A 20,828-nucleotide genomic window follows, 5' to 3' on the forward strand; every position below is an offset into this window, starting at 1 on the left:
GGCGGCAAAGGAAGGCAGATCTGTGAATTTGAGGATAGCCTAGTCTACAAAGTGAGTTCCAGGACATCCAGGGCTACTCAGCGAAACCCTGTCTGAAAAAAACCAAAGGAGGAGAATGAGGAGAAGTCACTGCCATGTGCAACAAAGGCATGGGGCAGCTTTGTGCAACAAGAAAAGCCAGACTGCTCCCCTGGTCCAAGGCCTTGATGTCACACCTGTCTGCTCTGCAAGATGGTTCAGTATCACCCATTGCAGGTGATGGGCACTGGGGGAGAGCCAACATATTGGAGAGAGTGGGGGCAGAACACATGGGTCAATGTTCAGTTGCCTGAGTCTTCCAGGACCTTGAGCAAGTGATTGAGATGTCAATGTGGGCACCTGAGGGAGCAGAGAACTGACAAGTCCGTGAGGTCAGGTCTTGTATGAACTAGATGCCCCTGTGTCACAAATCAAAAGCTAGTTCTCAAATAGTCATGAGTGCATCTCAAATCATTATGTGTGCATATGGCAGACTCTGCCTGAGAGCAGCTGGTCTGGGAGGGAGCCATGGCACTAGGTTTCTGTGTCTTACAGGATGTGTGTTCTGCCACTGACTAAAATGACTGCAGGTGGCACAAGCAAGCTCGTGTTTGGTGCCTGTCCCTTGTGCTGAGTCCTGGCATAGGATTCTAATCACTGTCTATGTGAGTCCCCAGGACTGCAATACCATGCTCCCCACAGCACGCCTTTATATTGAAGCTATCATCAGCCTGTATTACAGATAATGAAACCAAGCAACTCAAATGGTGCCAGATCCTTGAGCCTGGCTGGCTGTGAACCCTCCCTGAAGGATTTTCCCCCTAAGGGTTCACCTAGAGGACAGCTGCTGCTTTGAGATTTTAGGCAATGTGTTACCTAAGTGGGCACACGTGATCCCATGCTCTCCCATCCCACTCCTAGACAACTGACTTGCTAGGTTCAAGGAAGCAGCCTAGCTCTCCAGGGAGAATCTAGAAGGCTGCACCTGGGTTGGAACATGAGGAAGAGATCTCAACTTCAGAAGACAGTCAGAGCCAGGCGTTGGTGATGCACACCTTTAATCCCAGTACTCAGGAGGCAGAGGCAGGCAGATCTCTGTGAGTTCAAGGTCAGCCTGAGCTATAGAGTGAGTGCCAGGATAGGCTCCAAAGCTACACAGAGAAACCCTGTCTTGAAAAAGTAAAACAAAACAAAAAGACAGTCAGGGAACTTGTCCAGCTGGCTTTTACAAATCAAGTCAGAATGAGATTCCAGGACAGCACAGTCTGCCTCTGGATGGTACCAGGAAGGGGATATTCCTGGAACAGAGTCTCTCTCTCCCCCACCATGAAGGAGAAGGCAGGCCACTGGCAGGAGTGTGACTGTGAAGGGGGCTTCACGTTAGAAGAAAACATGAACTGCCCCTCAGATCACAACCTGATCTTCAAGAGCCCTTTCTCCCTGGGGGAAGTTGATGTGGGCTTAAGGATTCCACACTCCTGCTTTGCCTGGGGTCTCTTCCTCTGGGGATAAACTGCAAAGAGGTGAGAGGTGGGTGGATTTCCAACTTCTTCCAGATCTTGTGGGGCATGCTGATTGGAATACTATTCCTCTAGATTCTAAATTGTCAAAATACAACACTGATCAATCAGAACGGAAGAATTAGGCAATCAAGATGAACCAGGGGCCCGAGCAAAATAAACCATGGAATATACAGATTGAAGTGTAAGACAATCAGGATGGAGCATGGGTCCATCAGATGAGAGTGGACCAGCCAGCATCAAGCATAGAATACACAGGATGGAGCGTGGTCCCATCACAGAAGACATACCAATAGACCAAGGGCAGAGGAATCCCAGGTTGAGCATCTGTCCTGGGGCCTCATCACACCTGCTTGTCTCTCTGCTCCAGCTGAAGGGTCTGAGGTAAGAACCTAGAGGATCTAAGCCCTTCTAATGGTGCCCAAAGAGCACAATTTTTAAGAGAGGATTATATTGGATAGAGGAGCAGGAACCCTGGGCTATATTGTCTGTCTGCCTGTCTCTGTAGAACCCAGGGACCTCAGACAGCCTCTGCTGTCAAGGACAGATCCTCCCTGTGCAGATCAGGGTGGAGCCCTAGACTAGCAGAACCTTATAGCACAGATGATTTAGATGTGTCCCCAGGAGCTGACTGTAACTTGGTGAATTAATTTTTAATAGTCAGTTGACACTTATTGTAAAGGATGAATGTCCTTGCTGGTCCTCATCCATCCCATCCTTGGGACCAAGCACAGGACATCACTTTAATTGCTTTACCGTGTGTGTTTCCTGCAGTCTTTACAGCTGTGCATTTCAGTTTATCATCGGAGACACTTTTACAGCACTGTCTGCTGCTTCCTGGAGATCCTGGTTCCTAGCAGGCTCTGACAGGAAAGAGAGAGCACACCTGCCCCCTGGGGGGTGAAGGGAGACATTCTTCATACCCCAGCTCTCTCCTCAGCTGACTTGTAACCCAGAGACTGGCACCTTAAAGGACAATGCAGCCACTCAAGACAGATGACAAGGTGGGGGGCACACTATGCCTTCATGTCCCACACTGTGTAGCCTAGAGTTCTCTCCACAGCTAGGCTGTGCTTCTCAGCACATCAAAGGAGTCAGCTTTGGGGGCAGGTTCTACCCAGCAGCGTTTACCCCAATGCCTATTCCAGCACCCTAAGGGTGCATCCTTCCTAGAGTTTGAGATTATTTCCAGTCCAGGGACAGATCATAGGGCCAGTTCTCAGATAATTGGTACCTTGCCCCTTGCTCACTGTGATAGGGGTGGGAATTTCACCAAGACCAGTCAGATGCCAGGAGACTTTAAGTGAGAGGTTCCAACCTTCCCTACTGTGTGTAACCCAAGGTAGGTGTGGACACAGGACAGCCAGTGGGAAGCCAGAAGTAGCATTGCCCTCAAAGAGGTGTGGCCCAGGATTGAAAGAGATCAAGGTCTAAATTCCTGGCTACGTGCTCTCTAGGATGAGCCAACCCACCTCCTTGGGATTAAATAAGGGTGTTGAATTAGGGTGTGCTGTTGTTATCAGTAACAAATGAGGATGAAATGATACCCACTTCAGAAGATGACCAGGGGTCGGTGAGACATTCTTAGGGACCACCAAACGAGCCCTGGGCAGGGTCACTTACCGATGAGGGGCTTGTTAGTGAGAGACGGCATGGTGCCAGCCACTGTGTTAACTCAGTGCCTGCAGAATGGAACAATCCAACACCTGACAAGATTTGTTAAAGGGTGACTTTTACTGTGCTGATGCATGCTCTCATCCCTGCCATCATCACTTTGGTATCAGCATCTCATCATCGCCATCATCACTTTATCACTCTCACCACCCTGCATCCCTGTCATAATTATTCTGCCACTACTTCTATGCATTGCATAGACCTCATCCTGGCTGTGGTCTCTAGTGAGTGTCCCTTTTAATCTCTTTGTTTACTCCTATCTTCTTCCCCTAAATTTGGCCCTACTCAGCCCCTAGGCTAATCTCATCCTACTTGCTAAGGGTCAGTACCAGGATTAAGCCCTTTCTAGACATTTTTCACCATCCATCCAAAGATTGTCTGCTTCCTTTTTACCTCTGAGATCACCAACCAGTACTCTGATGTATTGTCTGGGTGACCGTCTTTGTTAGGGTTTCTATTTCTGTGATAAAATGCCATGGCCATAAGCAACATGAGATAAAGTGGGTTTATTTTACTTACACTTCTACATTATAGTCCATCATTGAAGGAAGTCAGAGCAGGAACTCAAGCAGGGCAGGAACCTAGAAGCAGGAGCTGATGCAGAGGCCTTGAAGGATCACTGCTTACTGGCTTGCTCCCCATGGCTTGCTCAACCTGCTTTCTTATAGCACCCAGGACCATCAACCCAGGGATGGCACCACCACACTGAGTTGGGCCCTCTCACATCAATCACTAATTAAGAAAATGCCCCCATGGACTTGTCTACAGGAAGATCTTTAGAGGCATTTCTCAATTGAGAATCTCTCTTCCCAAATAACTCTAACTGTGTCAAGCTAACCATAAACTCGCAAGGCCAGTGACACTGTACCAAGAAGGATGGATACACATCAGCAGAGCTCATTTCCTCTCGATCTTGAGACTCCTGCCCAGTGTTCCAACTGCTGTGTCCCATAGTGAATTTCCTATGTCCTGCACTGACCAAAGGAGGCTTCCCAGAGGAGAGTAGAACTTGGCATGGGATAGTTACTGAAGATCGGGTGATATGGATAAATGCCCCACACCCTAGGAAACACATGGGGGCTCCCAGCCTCACTCTGCCAGACTCAAGACAGCTTTGGCAGCTGGGATGCTTTTCCCAGAAACTGGGTGAGCAATGGAGATTATTACTGGTTCATTGCCCAGCAGAAAGATAGCCAGGAATAATAAGCCATCCAAATCCAATATGGCCTGCTCACCTGCATATAATTTGCATAGAGTCCTCCCCTCCCTGTTTGTTGCCTTCTCTGAGCCTAGCCAAAGGGGAGCTGGTTCTCTCTCATTTGAGTCTAGCTAGGTCGAAGAGTGTACCACAAACAAAAATGACTATAGCATCTAAGAGGGAGCTGCCCTGCCCTTGAACTACTTCCTGCCATAGGGAAGGAAGTCCCTAATAGGGTCAGGCCAGAGGGTTCCTGGGATGTAGGTATCCAGGACCTGGCCTTGGGCTCTGTCTGCTGAATTCACTATTAGAACTCAACCAAGCCTGGTACTAGTTAGGCCCAAGAGCCTCTGAGTGAGCAATATGAGAGATTCATGAAGCCCCTCCTTCCAGAGTCCATAGGATGCCTAGGGAGCTTGGAGACACCATGAAACCCATGCTGTAGCAGATGGAGTCCATGAGTCCTAAAGGCTGGATGGACCCAGGCTCGGAGCTCCTACATTCCACTGTGCAGCTGTCTGAACTCCCTCAGTAGACCCTTCCTGATCACACTCCTGAGAATCAGCAGCCTCACGGGGAGTCTGTGGGAAACAAGACCTCAACAGATCTGCTAAACCTGCACCTCAGCAAGAACTGAGGAGTCACTGGTAACTGTGAGAGGCTGAAGAATTGGAGCTGCCCACAGCAGCCATAGGGACCTTCAGGATCACAAGGAGGGGCGCTAGGATCCTGATGGGCAAGGTGGAGAGTGAGACTCAAAGAAAGGATCCCTCGATCTCTGATGAGCTTCAGGCAGCTCCAGGTTAGATTTCAGCTAAAGGCACATCTGGACCCTGAGCAACGAGAAGGGACACAGCTCAGGAACAAGAGTTCAGATCCATGGCAGGTTGCAAAGCACAGAGACCACTCCAAGCCTCAGGGTGTCTATTTGCAGAGTGGCAGAAATTCCTGAAGGCTCTTCCCTGGAAGGCAGTGTGCAGGCATGAGAGTTAATAAGGCAGACAGAATAACACAGACAGATGTGGAGGCTGGGCCATGTCAGGCCTTGTGGCTGCCCCTGTTGAGGCTACTGTCACTATTTTACTGAGCACAAGTCTGCTGTCCATTAGTGAGTTAGGTTGGAGGATGAAGTTCTAGCTTGCAAATCCCCCACTCTGCAGTGGACAGACCCATGTCGGGATTATGTTTCTCTACTTCACCTCCTGTGATGAAGTTGTCCACAGCAGGGCTAGGAGAGGAGGATGGACTACACACACACACACACACACACACACACACACACACACACACACACACACACACACACCTTTCCCAGCTGGTATGGAGGCACATCTCAGTTATACCATGATTCTAAGCATTCTGCCGCTTCTGGGGAACAGAGATGGAGCAGAAGACTGGAACGGGAGCCCAGAACCTGGGCTATGAAGTCCTGTGGTCAGTTTTCAACCCTGCAGGTCATCCAGACCAATTGCTTCTTCTCTAGAGAGACCTACCTGTTCCTGTCGCTGCTGAGTCCACAAGAGTGGGAAATTTCCCTCTGCTCCTCTGCCCCTGGGGTCACACTGGGGCTTCACTGCCAGTACTCTTACTCGTGGTAGCTATGAAGGCTCAGCGGGAGGTGTTTTCAATATTGTCAAAACAGAAGGTGTACTGACTGTGCATGCATCATCAGAAGCCCCAGAACATGCTAGCACTTCCACCTTGAGGCCTTTGTCCAAGGTGTTCTCTCTGTTCTCTGTACAGCCTGCTTCTGTCGGGTGTCTAATAACATGTCACACCCATGTCCCTGCTGCTAGAGTGAAGGGTCACTTCACAGAGGAGCCTTGGAAAAATGGCTGGTTTGTCATTTGTCTTGAGGTCTCTGGGAGTAGAGAGCTGTGGTGATGGATGTCATGGAAACCTACCAACATCTCTCCACACTGGCTCCTGTAAAGTCCTGAGCTGAGGCTAGTTTAATGATTCACTTACCCTGGGGAATCCAGCACAAAGTCACCTTGAACATAAGGCCAGACTGTCCAGGACTGGAACTAACAGGCCAGTCCCCAAGGACTACAGAGAGACAGGGGCTCACACAAAGACAGACACCCTGTCAACCTCTGTAGCCATGGCCACCTCTGTGCCCACACACTCTGAGGGAAGCAGAGGATCTGATGAGTGGAAAGTTATGTGTGGACAGGCTGGAACATTATGCTGCTCAGATTTTTAAAGATAAATAAACACATCAATGGGAGATGAAGCAGAAGGATTGTCATGAGTTCCAGTCCAGCCTGGGTCATAAAGTGAGACACTCTAAAATTAAAAAGGAGAGTACTGGAGAGATGGCTCAATAAGAAAAGGGCTCACTGTGGAAACTCGAGAACCCCAGTACCCATGTTTGGGGAGGGGAAAAAGCTGGCTTGGTCACGTGTACCTGTAAACTCAGCCCTGAGGTGGCAGAGACAGGCACTGAACAGTATATTCAAATAAGTGAGTTCCAGATTCAATGATAACCATGCCTCAAAAAATAAGGTGGAGAGCCAGGCAGTGGTGGCACAAGCCTTTAATCCCAGCACTCAGCAGGTAATAGTTCTCTGTGATTTCGAGGCCAGCCTGGTGGTCTACAGAGAGAGAGTTCCAGGGCAGCCAGGGCTACACAGAGAAATCCTGTCTCAGAAAACAAAACAAAACAAAACAAAAAGGTAGAGAGCTACCAGAGAAGATATCTGACATTGACCTCTGTCCATCACACATATGTACACATCTTAAGGAAGAGGAAGTGGGGGGAAAAGAGGAGACAAGTAGGCGTCCTGGACACTGTCCCATCAGGCTGGCCTGGCCCTTGGAACACAGTGTTCCCACCTCAGCCTCCAGCCCCTCCCAGCCTGACTCTCTCTAGGATCTCAAGGTGAATGGGAGTAGAAGATGGAGGGGAGAATGAGAGAGGCCCCAGACAGACTCAGAATAAACAGCAGCACTGTGGTCAAGGACAGGCACAGCCACATCAGCAACTTCCTGCTATGTACTAAGGGCCCCGGACAGATCCACAGTTGCCAGCATGGGGCCACCAAACTCCCTCCTAAGAAACCATAGTGACGCTGTGACATGTGTCTGCGCTTCCAGAGGAAAAACTGGATCTGAGCTGCACAGTAGAACCTATGCTCTTCTGAGGTCTGAGATTCCTGTGGCTCTGAAGATGGTGGTTGGTGCTCCCCAGCCCTTTCCCCAACACTCCAGTATGAAAAGGCCAAGGCCCACCTGCCCCAGTCCAGTCATAGGACTTTCCCTTCCAGCCCCAGAACATGATTAGACCCCAGGGCTAAAGTAAAGTCATGATTGTGTCATGAACTCATGACCCCACCAAGCCACCTTACCCGATGTAAATCAGAAAAGAAACAGTGTGGCATCAATCAGGGGTGATAATTACTGCAAGCCCCCCCCCCCACTGTGGGCGAGAAGCAGACACTGCTAAGGGAGCCTCTGATTGCAACCTGAGCCACTGAAGGCTCATTCTGGAGCCAACAGCCTAAGCCAGTACTGCACAGCTGGAGTCCCCATGGCCAGAGACTTGACTTGTGCCTCAGATGAAACAGCCAGGGGCTTTCATCATCTCCACATGTGCGCATATGGAAGCAAGCCTGTGGTCTCAGAGAAACACGGTTCACTTAGGCATCTAGAATTCCCAGGGCCAGAAGTGGTGATTCTCAAGCTAATCTCCCTCTAACTCTCCCTCTACCATCACCCCATCCCATCCCCGACACACACACACACACACACACACACACACACACACACACACACACACCAGGGCAATCATCACTTCTGCATCTCCATTCCCAGACAAGATAAAGAGCCACACTGTCTGGTCGGGGACGTTAGAAACTCAAGGAGGCTCTCCTCATAAAGGAGATGCTGAAGGAAGCATTCCAGAAGTGGGAAGAGGGAAAAACAAAGACAGCAAGAAGACGGCTGTTTGGAGTGGAGCAGGATCTGTCCAGGTGTGATGCCTGCAACGTCAACTGGAAACCTCAACTGAGGAACTATCCCCATCCCAATGGCCTGCAGACATGTTTGTGTGTGTGGCATTTTCTTAATTGTTGATTAATGTGAGAGGGTCCAGCCCATTGTGGGCGGTACCATTCCTAGGCTAGTAGTCCTGGGCAGAATAAAAATGGCAAAACAACATGAGCAATGGTTCCCAGCTTGGGTGTAACACAGGAGTAGACATCTGAGATTGGAGCTGTTAGCTTCCCACCACCAAGATTCTTCACCACGGACCTTGCATGAGCATCTGGTTCTGTAATTGTTACACTTTTATTTATTGCTTTAATTTCCCAAAAATAAGGCAGGTCTAAGGCTCAAAGGGGAGAAGTACAAAATTATGACAATGAGAAGAAAAAAAAAACAATTTCATTCTTTTGCAGGAGGATTCTTTTTTTAGCTCTTGGAGACAGGATCTCACAAAGCCCAGGATGGCCTCCAACTTGCTATGGAGCTGAGATTGGCCTTAGACTCTTGATCCTCCTGCCTGCACCTCCAAAGTGCTAGATTTACAGGCCTGTACTACATCCTCTTAGTGCTGAGGACTGGACCTGGTGTGCTCCTTGATGCTTGGAAAACACTCTGCCAGCTGACCTGCATTTTAAATAAAGTTTTATTTGTATTTATGTGCACATGTGTTCATCTGTACAAGTCTCTGTGTGTGGGTGCCTATGGAGGCTAAACTGGAGTTATAGGCAGTTGTAAGTACCTGATGTATGGCTGGGAACTGAACTTGGATCCTCTGGAGAGCAGTACGTGTGCTTATCCACTAGCCTTCCCAGCAGCCCTCTGAGCTCCCTTGTTGTTGTTGTTGTTTTGACCTCACAAAACTTGTTGGTCTGTCTAAAGACAGCATTGATCACCCTGTTTGTAAGGCCCACTACAGAGAAAGTGTATATATAAACAAGTACACACAAACGTGCCCCTTTACACACACACACACACACACACACACACACACACACACACACACACACACACCTGCTCACACCTGCTCCCCCCATGCTCATGCAAACACACACACAAATGGCCACATTTTTAGTGCATTTTTATATTACATGATCCAAAATGGCTATATTTCAATGCCCTCATTATTTTTAATGGCTCTGTGCCCCATTGTGAGATGTTCCATAACTTACTTAAGCAATTTCCCATCTAGAAGCATTCATCTCTATCTTTTATTTCACTCAGCTCCGTAATGAGTGTCTTTGTTCCAGTGTCTTTGTATACATTACAGGCTTTTTATGCCTGCTTGGTATGCAGCGAGCATGATGTACAATCACTCACAGGCCACATCCTCTGTTTCCAACACTTGCCTTGCCTCCCGAGTTTCCACCATTCTAAATAAATTTGTGATATCTTGTATCTCTGTACACACCTCTGTTTCCTGGTTGGAGCCCATTTCCCGAAACCTGAGTTAGGGCCACCCTGCATCAACGTACAAGTTGTATGTACACTGCCTACAAGGGAGGAAGAGGATGAAAGGGGAGCCCATTGTCCCTTCACCAGGGATTCAAAAGTCACTCACAGTAAGTGCTTTTTCTAATTTGCATAAGGGCACTGTGATTGGTCAGTGCCAATCACACAAGAGCTCCAGCTGAGTTATCAAAGGAGGAATCTGAGGTCAGAGAACTCCAGGAGACCCCTGTGGTTGCGTTTCTTATGCAGATGAGGGGGGCACGGAGATCACCTCTCTGTTCTCACTCAGGGTTGAAGAGGGTGGAGCTGGTGCCCATGACCCTCCTAGTTGTCCTCTCACAGCCCAGCTGGGCCTCATTTGAGGTCTTCCTTCCTGAAACTGGAACAGGTATTATGATCTGGAAACTGAAATGGAAACAGGCATTATGGTCTGGATCTGTCATAGTTTTTGTTTGTCAACCTGGGAAGAGGAAATCACAGCTGAGGACTTGCTTCCCACAGCTTGGCTAATGGGCATGTTTGGGGAGCATTTTCTTGATTGCTAGTTAATGCAAGAGAAGTCGGCACACTGTGGGCCATGTCATCCCTGAGCATGGGGACCTAAGTTGTATAATAAAGGTAGCTAAACTTGAACTGAGGGTCAAGCCAGGAGGCAATGTTTCTCCTTGATCTGTTTCCATTCCTGCTTGGCTTGGGCATCTGCCTTGGTTTTCCTGGATGACAGACACTAACCTGTAAACCCAATAAACCTCTTCCTCCCATGGCTGCCTTTGGTTGTGTCTGAAGTGTCCCCCCACCCCCAAAGGCTAATGTGTTGAAGTTTTGGTCCCTACTGTGGCAATAATCATAGATAGGTTTCTGGCCCTATTGGTGGATTAATCCATTAATGGATTCATATCTTAACTGCAGGCTATTGGGAGATGGTGGATAATTTGTCCAGCTGGCCTAGTTGGAGAAAGAAGGCCACAGGGAACATGCCCTTAAGGATATATATTGTCCCCACTCCATTCCTCTGTGTTCTCATGCTCTCTCTCTCCCTCTCTCCCTCCTTCCTTCCCTCTGTTCCTCCCTCTGTCCCAGACACCATGAAGTGAGCAGCTCGGCCCCTCCCAACATTCTCTCTGCTGTAATTTTCTGTCCCACCACTGTGTAGAAACAATGGACCAAGTAGCCATGAACTGAAACCTCTGAAATATGAGCCCAAATAACCCTTTCCCACCTTATCTATGGAGAGCCACACATCAAAGAAGAAATGTCTCTAGAGGACCCTAAAGAAAGCTCTATGGAGCCAGGTGTGCTCACTCTGTGACCCCGGCACTGATCCTGAGTTTGAGGCCAGATTGTCTGAGGCTACACTAGGCTATATGGTGAGATAGGGTGGGGTCCACTTGAAGACCCAAGTGATGCTTATGATATTGGCTCTTATGTGGAAGGGCAAGCCATATAAATTCACTAAGGACTGCAGCCTCAAAGCCACATTTGACCCAGGACTTGCAGGTCACAGCATCTTTTCAGCCAACTGGGTTCCCCCGCCTCCACCTCCGATGCATAAGTAATGGAGCTTTTTTTATGATCAGACACGACTTTAATTCTCTCTGTGCTTCCACACACAGTTAGATCCAGCACTGCTACAGCAGCTAAGTTGGAAAGGGACCAAGGGACACATATAATCCCATCTGCAAAAGCAGAAGATGCAGCCGGTGCAGAACCCAAGAAGCTAGCTCTCCAAACAACTTCCTTCAGGTGAAAATGAGCTTTTGGGTTGAAAGACCCCCGAAGAGGTACTTTCGTAGAGGGAGACCCGCACCCAGGAATCAGCGAGACCACGAACTTGGAAGCAAACTGCAAGAGGCTTTATTGGAGATACGGGTACCCGGGCGACTTAGCTTTTGTGAGGCCAAGCGCCCCGAGCCAAGGGAAAGGGGTCCTTATATAGGGAAAAAGGCGCAAGCTAGAAGCAGGGATTCTATTGGATAATTCTAATGAGGCATTGTACAGAGCTATTCCCATTGGTCAATGTAAATGAGGCGCTATACAGGGTTATTCAAATGAGGCGAAGTACAGAGTTATTCAAATGAGGTGAAACACAGAGTCTTTCAAATGAGGCGAAATACAGAATCATTTCTATTGGATGGTTCAAATGAGACACAGAGCCATTCCAGATCAGCATATTCTCAAGGTCTGGTGTCTGGTACAACAGACTCAATTCCTCCCCCCTCCGCGTCCAGATGGCTGACCTTGGGGGCGGAGACCTTGGGACGGAGTGTTTCTCATCGGCCGGGGGCTCAGGGGCAGGGCTCCAGGCTGGCTCACTTGGTGTTCGTTCTCGTGCCGGCCCACCTGGTGCTCGTTCTGGGGCCGGGCGTGCGGCGGGTGGCAGGGGACGTGGAGGCCGCTGGGGGTGGGGATCGAGGAAGCCGCGGACAGGAGGAGGAGACAAACTTGAGAAAGAAAGGGCTAAGGGGCAGGGGTCTTTCAAGGTTTTGCCCTATAAAAGGATATCTAGTATGAAACAGGGTTGGAATTTATTAAGAAAGGACTTTAGGCTAGGCGGTGGTGGCCCATGTCTTTAATTCCAGCACTAGGGAGGCTGAGACAGGCGGATCTCTGTGAGTCCAGCCTGGTCTACAAAGTGAGTTCCAGGACATCCAGGGCTGTTACACAGAGAAAACCTGTCTTGAAAAACAAAACAAAACTAAAGTTCCAGGACAGCTAGGGCTGTTACACAAAGAAACCTTGTCTCAAAAAAACCACACAAACAAAACCTATGCATGCATGCACAGAGAAAGAGAGGGGGGGGAATGGGGGCAGGGAAGAAAATGTTTTATAATAGATTTGAAAGAGAGAAACAGTATACAACTAAATCATGGTGTGGACCTGGCACCAGAGAACCACCCTTGACTGCCTTCATAATAGCTGTGTATGTGGTCTTAGTGACGTCTAAAGTCACATTGTTCAAAGAATTGTTGAAGAACTTGTTATTGTTTCCATAAATGAGACCATGGAGTGGTTTCTGAGGAGCACTGGACAGCGTTGCCAGTTGGTAAAACGATAAAAACAGGTCAAAAGAGTCAAGAAAATTCTTCCAATATGTAGGGTGAAAGGAACTTGATGTGTTTTGATTGTGAAGAGCTTCCTATTTTTTGTCCATGAAATTCTCAAAAAGGAATTACAGGTTTACAGATGAGAAAAGAGGAAAGTTAAACCCAGAGATTTCACACAGTTCCAATAACTTTTGTCTGTCAGTCACCTTGCAGGACAATCAAAAGCCAACCTGACAATGGGTTGATGATGGTCAAGATCACCCCTTGACCAGACTGCTTAATTTTTTTTTCTGAGACATAGTTATTCTGTGTAGCTCTGGCTGTCCTGGAACTTGCTTTGTAGACCAGGCTGGCCCTAAACTCAAGGAAATCGACCTGCCTCTACCTCCTAAATTCTGGGATTAAAGGTATGTGGTGCTACCACCCCCCAGCTAGAACTGATTAATTATGCATACCTCTTCCCTTCTATTTAAATGTAAACTTCATGTTAGTGACCCAGAGATGAAGTGGATGGGGTGATACTTAGTACTGAGTAACAACATTGATTGACAGCTCTAGAATCTCCTAGAAGACAAGCCTTTGGGCATGCCTGGGAGAGACTATCCAGATTAGGCTAATAGAGGTGAGAAACCACAGTTTAACTGTGAGTGGTACCATCCCATGGGTTGGGGTTCCAGACCTCATTATAAGGAGAAAGTGAGCTTCCCCTCCTCCCTCTCACATGCTGCTGAATCTGAAGACTAGAACCAGTGATGAGGGCAAGGGAGAACATTTAAGGTGGTTGTTAGAACCTGGAATTTTTTATGTTGTTGTTACCGTTCCCTAAGGCTCTCAGAAATAACAAGAGAGGAGAGGAGAGGGGAGGGGAAGGTGAAATCATTGTGTAGATTTGAGATAAGCTCCTGACTCTACCTCAGAAATAAAATTCCCCTTTGCCAGCCAGGCATGCAGCCACTGTATCTGGCACAATTCCATTTCATTCATCTCCAAACTAAGCTGTTAAAATGCCAAGCTGAGGAAGAGAAGCCTGGGGCACATTACAACCAAAACACTTTTATTTTTAAGGACATGATGGTGGATATGTGTGGTGAAACAGGCCTCTGATTCCAGCACTTAGGAGGCTGAGGCAAGATCAAAATCATCCTGGGCTACCTAGTAAGACTCCTGTCTCAACAAAACAGCAAAGCAGGAAGTTAGGACTCAGCTGGTGAAGTGCTTCCCTAGCACACACAAAGCTCTATTGTAGCCCAATACCACCTAACACAGCGGTTCTTAACCGCTGTTGACCCCTTTGGTGGAGGTGTCAAACTATCTTTTCACAGGATCACCTAAGACAATTAGAAAACACAGATATTTGCATTATGATTCATAACAGTAGCAAAATTACAGTTATGAAGTGGCAACAAAAATAATTTTATGGTTGGGGTCACCACAATATAAAGAACTGTGTTAAAGGGTCACAAAGGTTTAGGAAAGGTGAGAACCACTGACATAAAGCCAGACATGACTCACGCTTGTAACTCAGCACTTGAGAGGTAGAGGCAGGAAGATTGGAAGTTCAAGGACATCCTCTACCACAGGGAGAGTTCAAAGCAGGCCAGGGAAACACAAGACCAGATAGTTGTAAAATGTAGCAAAGCTCATGTTTTAGCCTCTGTTTCCCTAGTTTGACTCTAAGCCTTGTGAAAACAGACATAATGAGCTCTGGTTTCTGTGCTGGGCATGACCCACCGGAGCTTCCTCAGCCACACCAGGGTGAAAGAGGAACCAAAACACACCTTTACACATCATCAAACTTCCTGGCTCTCTAGAGGTCACATATTCTTTTCTTTGTTGTTTTTTTTTTTTTTTTTTTTTTTTTTTTAGTTTTTTTGGTTTTGGTTTGTTTGTTTGGTTTGGTTTTTCGAGACAGGGTTTCTCTGTGTATCTTTGGAGTCTATCCTGGCACTCGCTCTGGAGACCAGGCTGGCCTCGAACTCACAGAAATCCGCCTGTCTCTGCCTCCCGAGTGCTGGCGCACACCACCAACGCCTGGCTAGGTCATATATTCTGAAAGCAACAACTTTAGCAAGCTCCAGGGGTGTGGTTTAATCTAGGTATCTCTAAAATTATAAACACAAATGAAGGGTTAGGGATACAGTTCTATTTGTAAAGTACCAGTTGTTATGCATGAGGCTCTGGGTTCCATCTCCAGGACCATATAAACCAGGTGTGGTTGACGTGCACCTATAAACCCAGCACTCAGGAGATAGAGGCAGAAAGATGGGAAGTTCAAGATAAGAAATCCTTGGCTACATAACAAGTTTGTTTTGGTTTTGTGTGTTTTTCCAGACAGGGTTTCTCTGTAGCTTTGAAACCTGTCCTGGAACTCACTCTGCAGACCAGACTGACCTCGAACTCACAGAGATCCATTTGGCCTCCCTCTGCTGGGATTAAAGGTGTGTGCTTCGGCCACCACCACCACTGGCCATAAGAAATTTGAAATCAACCTGGGCTACAGAATGTTAGGTTTCAACAGCCAGGGTGCCTATCAATATATCCCAGCAACCCTCAGTCCCTGCCTGTTCCAGGTCCTCCCAGCAGGCATACTGTAAGTGGACATTTCTATCCTGTGAGCCGCTCCCAAGTAACCACATAGAGGCTTAATTAATATTAGTTATAAATGATCTGCCAATAGCTCCAGCTTGTTACTAGCTAATTCTTACATTTTCAAATAACCCATATTTCCATCTATGCTTTGCTACATGGATTGGTACCTTTTCTCAGTACAGCATGCCCATCTTGCTTCTCTCTTCATATGCTTGCTACTCTTGATTCTGCCCTTCTTCCCAGCATTCTCTGTTTGGCTCTCCCTGCCCACCCCCCAAGCAATCAGCTTCTTTATTAAACCAATCACAGCAACATATAGCCACACAGTGTAAAGGAATATTCCACAGCATATCCTGACCTCCTGCCCTAAACTTCTCCAACCATTTTTTTTTTTTTGGCCTCTTGGTCTCCTGACTCTCTCCTTTCCTCACAGTCTTCCAGTCATGCCCACTCTGGACCCTCCCAGATACCTGTTTCTGCATGTGCTCTCCTTTATATCTATAATAAAAACTTCAACTCCTTAGGAGCAGTCATGTCTTCCATTTATTTCATTTTTTCATTCACATGGGACTCTGACTCCAAAAATTAAAAAAGCAAGCAAAACTGGAGTGTTTGTCCACTGTATTACATTGTTAAATGAGCTGTATAGATACAATACCTTGAATAATATTAGAAATGGATGTACAGTAAGTTTTAGCAAAATTAATCTCAAATTTGTACCAATATAACATTTGTATAATAAATACAGAAGTCCAATCCAATGTAAAATATTTAGAACTAGTAGTTGCTTTTTAAGAGTAGATTCAATAAACAAAAAAGAGTAGATTCAATAATCTACCTTTTCATATTATTGTATCTATATCACCCCTTTATTCTTTTTAGAGTAGATTCAATAATCTACCCTTTTTATCCTATCATATCTGGATTCCTCTTTTTACTTTTCAAAACAAAAACCTTGAACATAATTCATTCTGTTCAACTTTCTTTCTGATAGTAAACAGCAACGTTTTGTAACCAATCTCCCTAAACAATGACAAATATCCATAACCCAATGAGTGACCAAAAACCACCCACCCCACCTCTTGGGAATGTGGATGTTGTGTTCTTTTTTTTTTCAAGATTTTATTTATTTATTTATTTTGTATATAACATTCTGCTTCCATGTGTATCTGCACACCAGAAGAGGGCACCAGATCTCATAACAGATGGTTGTGAGCCACCATGTGGTTGCTGGGAATTGAACTCAGGACCTCTGGAAAAGCAACCAGTGCTCTTAACCTCTGAGCCATCTCTCCAGCCCCGGGTGTTGTGTTCTTAAAGTTAATTCCTGCTGTCTGGTGGTGACAGCATCTTTAAGGGACCATGAAAAGAAAATTTGGGTTAACTGTTAAGCTGTATCATTTGTTTTTCAGTCTCTGTGTAATGAGTAAGTGCAGTACTTGTTTCAAATGCTGGCTAAAGTAGTCTATGAGGCTGAATCACCTCAGCTAGCCACCTCGAAATTGTTTTTAGTTTGTAGTCCAAAACTAATCTTAGGTGGTGGTGTTTAGCATAATGGTATTGTCATAGTCCTGGTGAAATTGTCATTGTGGGGCACAATCCTCTTTTTGGAGACTTGAAAGGTCACCATTAGGTGTGGTCATGGTTCACTGTAGAAAACTGATAGAGACTCAAACCTGCAATCATGTACATGAAGATAGGTGAAATATTTTTCTAGAATTGGTTAGTACTCTATATGACCATTAATATCATAATAAAAATTATGAGATTAGTAGCAATACAATAGTATTTGTTTTTCTTCTGTTTCATATCAGATGGTTCTTCTGACATGAAACAGAGATATTGGATTATACATTAACAAGATATCGCCACAAGTTTGTTGCAACCCCTCCCCCCAAAAAAATTGTTCAAATAAAGCTAGAGAACACAACATAAATTGTGGGACCGGGCCTGATGGATTTGCCAGTGGTGGTCTCCAAAGCACAGTAAGACACAGAAGTCACAGAAGCGCAATGTAAGGCACATTCACTGTGTGCTGGCTGTCAGTGTGTCTGAACCCAGTGAGGCAGAAAACACTCATGCAACAAGTTATATGAAAACGATTTATTACCCACAAATAGGGCCACAGGGGAATCAGAAGCCTAGACCCGTGAGCCAGTCAGTCAAGGCTCAAATAGCAAGTTGCATGGGGGAAGAAGTAACATCAACTACATCATGGATGTGTGGTTCCAAAAAGCAGCCTTCATTATGTCATATACCTATGAAATTATGTGACTGTAGTGGTTTGAAAGAAAATGGCCCCCATGCGGAGTGGCACTATTAGGAGGTGGGGCCTTGTTGGAGAAGGTATGCCCTTGTCGGAGGAAGTGAGTCACTGTGGGGGTGGGCTTTTAGCTCCTCTATGCTCAAGCTACTCCCAGTGTTACAGTTGACTTCCTGTTGCCTGCAAGATGTATGACTCTGCCTACACACTGCCATGTCCCACCTTGATGATAATAGACTGAACTTCTGAACTGTGAGTGAGCCACATTTAAATGTCCTTTTTAGGGGCTGGAGAGATGGTTCAGTGGTTAAGAGCACTGGCTGCTCTTGCAGAGGACCGGAGTTCAATTCCCAGCACCCACATGGCAGTTCACAGCTGTCTGCAACTCCAGCAGATTTGGCATTCTCACACAGACATATATATACAGGCAAAATATCAATGCATGTAAAATAAAAATAAATAAATTTAAAAAATAAATAAATGCCCTTTTTAAGAGTTGTGGTCATGGTGTCTTTTCACAGCAATAGACACCCACACTAAGACAGTGACCTATAGGGGTCCCAAATCTCTAACCTACAATGTTAAAGGGCATTTGGTTCCTAGGGAAGGCTTAGCTGGAACTGAAATGGCAGGTGTGTGCATACACAGGACAAAAAAAATCTGGTGTTATTTCTCAAATGTCAATCACTTAAAAAAAATAATTTAGGGCCTTTCACTGGCTTAGAACTCCCCAACTAACCAGGTTAGCTGAGCATCTAACCCAACAGATGGATCTTGTCTCTGCTTTTAGAGGCCCAGGATTATAAGCTCCCACCACTACACCCACCACTTTTTGCATGGGTTCAAGGAAACCAAACTCAGGTGCTCACGTTTGGAAGGCAAGTACTTGCTAGCTGAGGCATCTTCCTAGCCCCAAACACTTCTCAAACTGTGGCTCAATATTCCAAATAAGGCTGTGTAACTGAGCGTAGGTGTCAGATGCAATAGTAAAAGGTTTCTGAATGCAAAATGATTTTTTTGTTGTAATTCAAAATCAAGTGTGTAAGGAAATCCAAAGTGTTTCTGGCAGTGCTCAGCTGTCTTGTATCATGGGATTGTGCTGTGGCCTTGATTCTGAGCACCCAATATGCAAACTGGGTTTCGAGCAGGATCAAACATCACAGCTCACAACTGTATGGTAAGAATAGCAGTATTTTCTTGTTGTTGTTATTTTTGGTTTTCTTGAGACAGGGTTTCTCTGTAGCTTTGGAGGCTGTCCTGGAACTCACTCAGTCGACCAGGCTGGCCTCAAACTCACAGAGATCCGCTTGCCTCTGCCTCCTGAGTGCTGTAAGTTCAAGGCCAGTCTGGTCTACAGAGAAAATTCCAGGACATCCAAGGCTACACAAAGAAACTTTGCAGGGGTCGGGGGGAATATGGATGGGTGGGGGTGGGAGTGGAGGAATTGTTAACTTCTTCATTATGAATCATCAAATGGGATTTGGGATTAAGGCAAAATTTCCAACTGTTTCTGAAATGGATACAAACATATTTCTGCCCTGAGTACTACATATTTGTGCAAAGCAACATTCTCCACATTGACAACTATTTTACTTGGTATGTTTCTAGTGTGTGTACATGTCCGTATGTGTGTACATGTTTATTCAAATGCACGTGCATGTGAAGGCGAGAGTCAACATCAAGTGTTTTCCTCAATCACTATCCACTTTTTAAAAATGTAGTTATTTATGTGTGTGTGAATGTAGTTATTTATGTGTGTGTTGGGGGGGGGGTAGGGTGCTTGGGAATGCTTCTCTCTTTCCATCTCTCTGTCCAAGGATCTAATTCAGGCAGCCCACATACATACACTAAATAAATAAATGAAAACGTAACAAAAACCTAAATGTCAGCCTGGGAAACTTAGCAAGTCCCTATCTCAAAACTAAAACGAAAAGGGCTGGAGATATTGTTTAGTGATAAAAGTGTTTTTATCCAGCAAGTGTTGAGGCCCTGGGTTCATGTTCTGAACTGAAAGGGGAACAAATGAAAATAGAAACACGGAGATTTTTTTTTTCCTACTAAGGTGTTCTATCCCACCCAACTTTCTGATCCATCAAACTGGACCAGATATCAGAAAAACTGCAGCCCAGCAAAGCTCACGTGTAGCCAGGATTGCCAGAGTTCGTGACCAACCTGGGTCACAGTGAGATCTTGCCTTTAAAAACCAAACCAAACAAAACCCCTACTTTCCAGAAACAAACAAACAGCCGGGACGTCCCCTCACTCACTGCAGCCCCCGAGCACTGAAAGCACGACACCTCGAACATTTATGGCTCATAACGTCTTGCAAACCTTTTGAGTCAGACGGCCAGGGCCTAGGCTTCTAGTGATCTAAAAATATGAGCGTCAGAAGGGATGAAAACCCCGAGAACCTCCCTAAGACAACAGGCACACGATTGCAACAAGATCCCGCTCAGCCTCCACACACTTCACAGCCTCTCCACGCGCAGCGGAAATCGGCGTGTGGCCGCAAACCTCACTTTCGCCACATCCTAGGTGGCTACCGAAAAAAAACAGAAATAAAATCCTTCATACGGACACAGATTTCGAACTCTATGTAGAATTGGACACCGAAGACTAGGGTCTATGGATTTTTTTAGAGGTTCAAGTGGCCCGTGGCCGTGGCGAATCTACTCCTATCGTCCCGGAAGGGCGACCCTCCTACCGGAAGTTGCGTTTCCTCCATTTTGTGGCCCGCTATGGCGGCTGTGTTGAAGTTGCGACGAGGATGCGGCGCCTTTGACTGAGGGGGTAGGCCAGGCCAGGCATCGGGGACGTTGTGCGGCACAGCAGCAGACCGGCCCGGACGTCGGGGACGCTGTCATGTACGGTGCCGGCGCGGGCCGCGCCAAGCCGGAGAGGAAAGGAGGAGCTAAGGAGGAGGCCGGGCCCGGCGGCGCCGGCACTGGGGGCAACCGGGTGGAGCTTCTGGTTTTCGGCTATGCCTGCAAGTTGTTCCGCGACGACGAGCGGGCTTTGGCCCAGGAACAGGGACAGCACCTCATCCCCTGGATGGGGGACCACAAGATCCTCATCGACAGGTCGGT

General features: G+C 46.7%; 1 protein-coding gene across 10 annotated transcripts in view; it reads left to right on the plus strand.

Moving 5' to 3' along the window:
- Window positions 1–20,453: 20,453 nt before the first annotated feature.
- The window catches only part of Sfswap (splicing factor SWAP), a 70,707-nt gene continuing 70,332 nt past the window's right edge, over window positions 20,454–20,828 (plus strand). For 7 of the 10 annotated variants that reach the window (XM_035443353.1, XM_035443356.1, XM_035443355.1 and 4 more), the window contains exon 1: window positions 20,454–20,822. In XM_035443353.1, the coding sequence (XP_035299244.1) occupies window positions 20,605–20,822 (218 nt within the window). In that variant the 5' untranslated portion in view covers window positions 20,454–20,604. The remainder of the gene's footprint in view (window positions 20,823–20,828) is intronic. The other 3 variants (XM_027413831.2, XM_027413835.2, XM_035443357.1) reach the window with 1 other exon arrangement.

This window comes from Cricetulus griseus, chromosome 4 (assembly GCF_003668045.3).
Source record: "Cricetulus griseus strain 17A/GY chromosome 4, alternate assembly CriGri-PICRH-1.0, whole genome shotgun sequence".
In the NCBI taxonomy this organism is placed as follows: domain Eukaryota; kingdom Metazoa; phylum Chordata; class Mammalia; order Rodentia; family Cricetidae; genus Cricetulus; species Cricetulus griseus.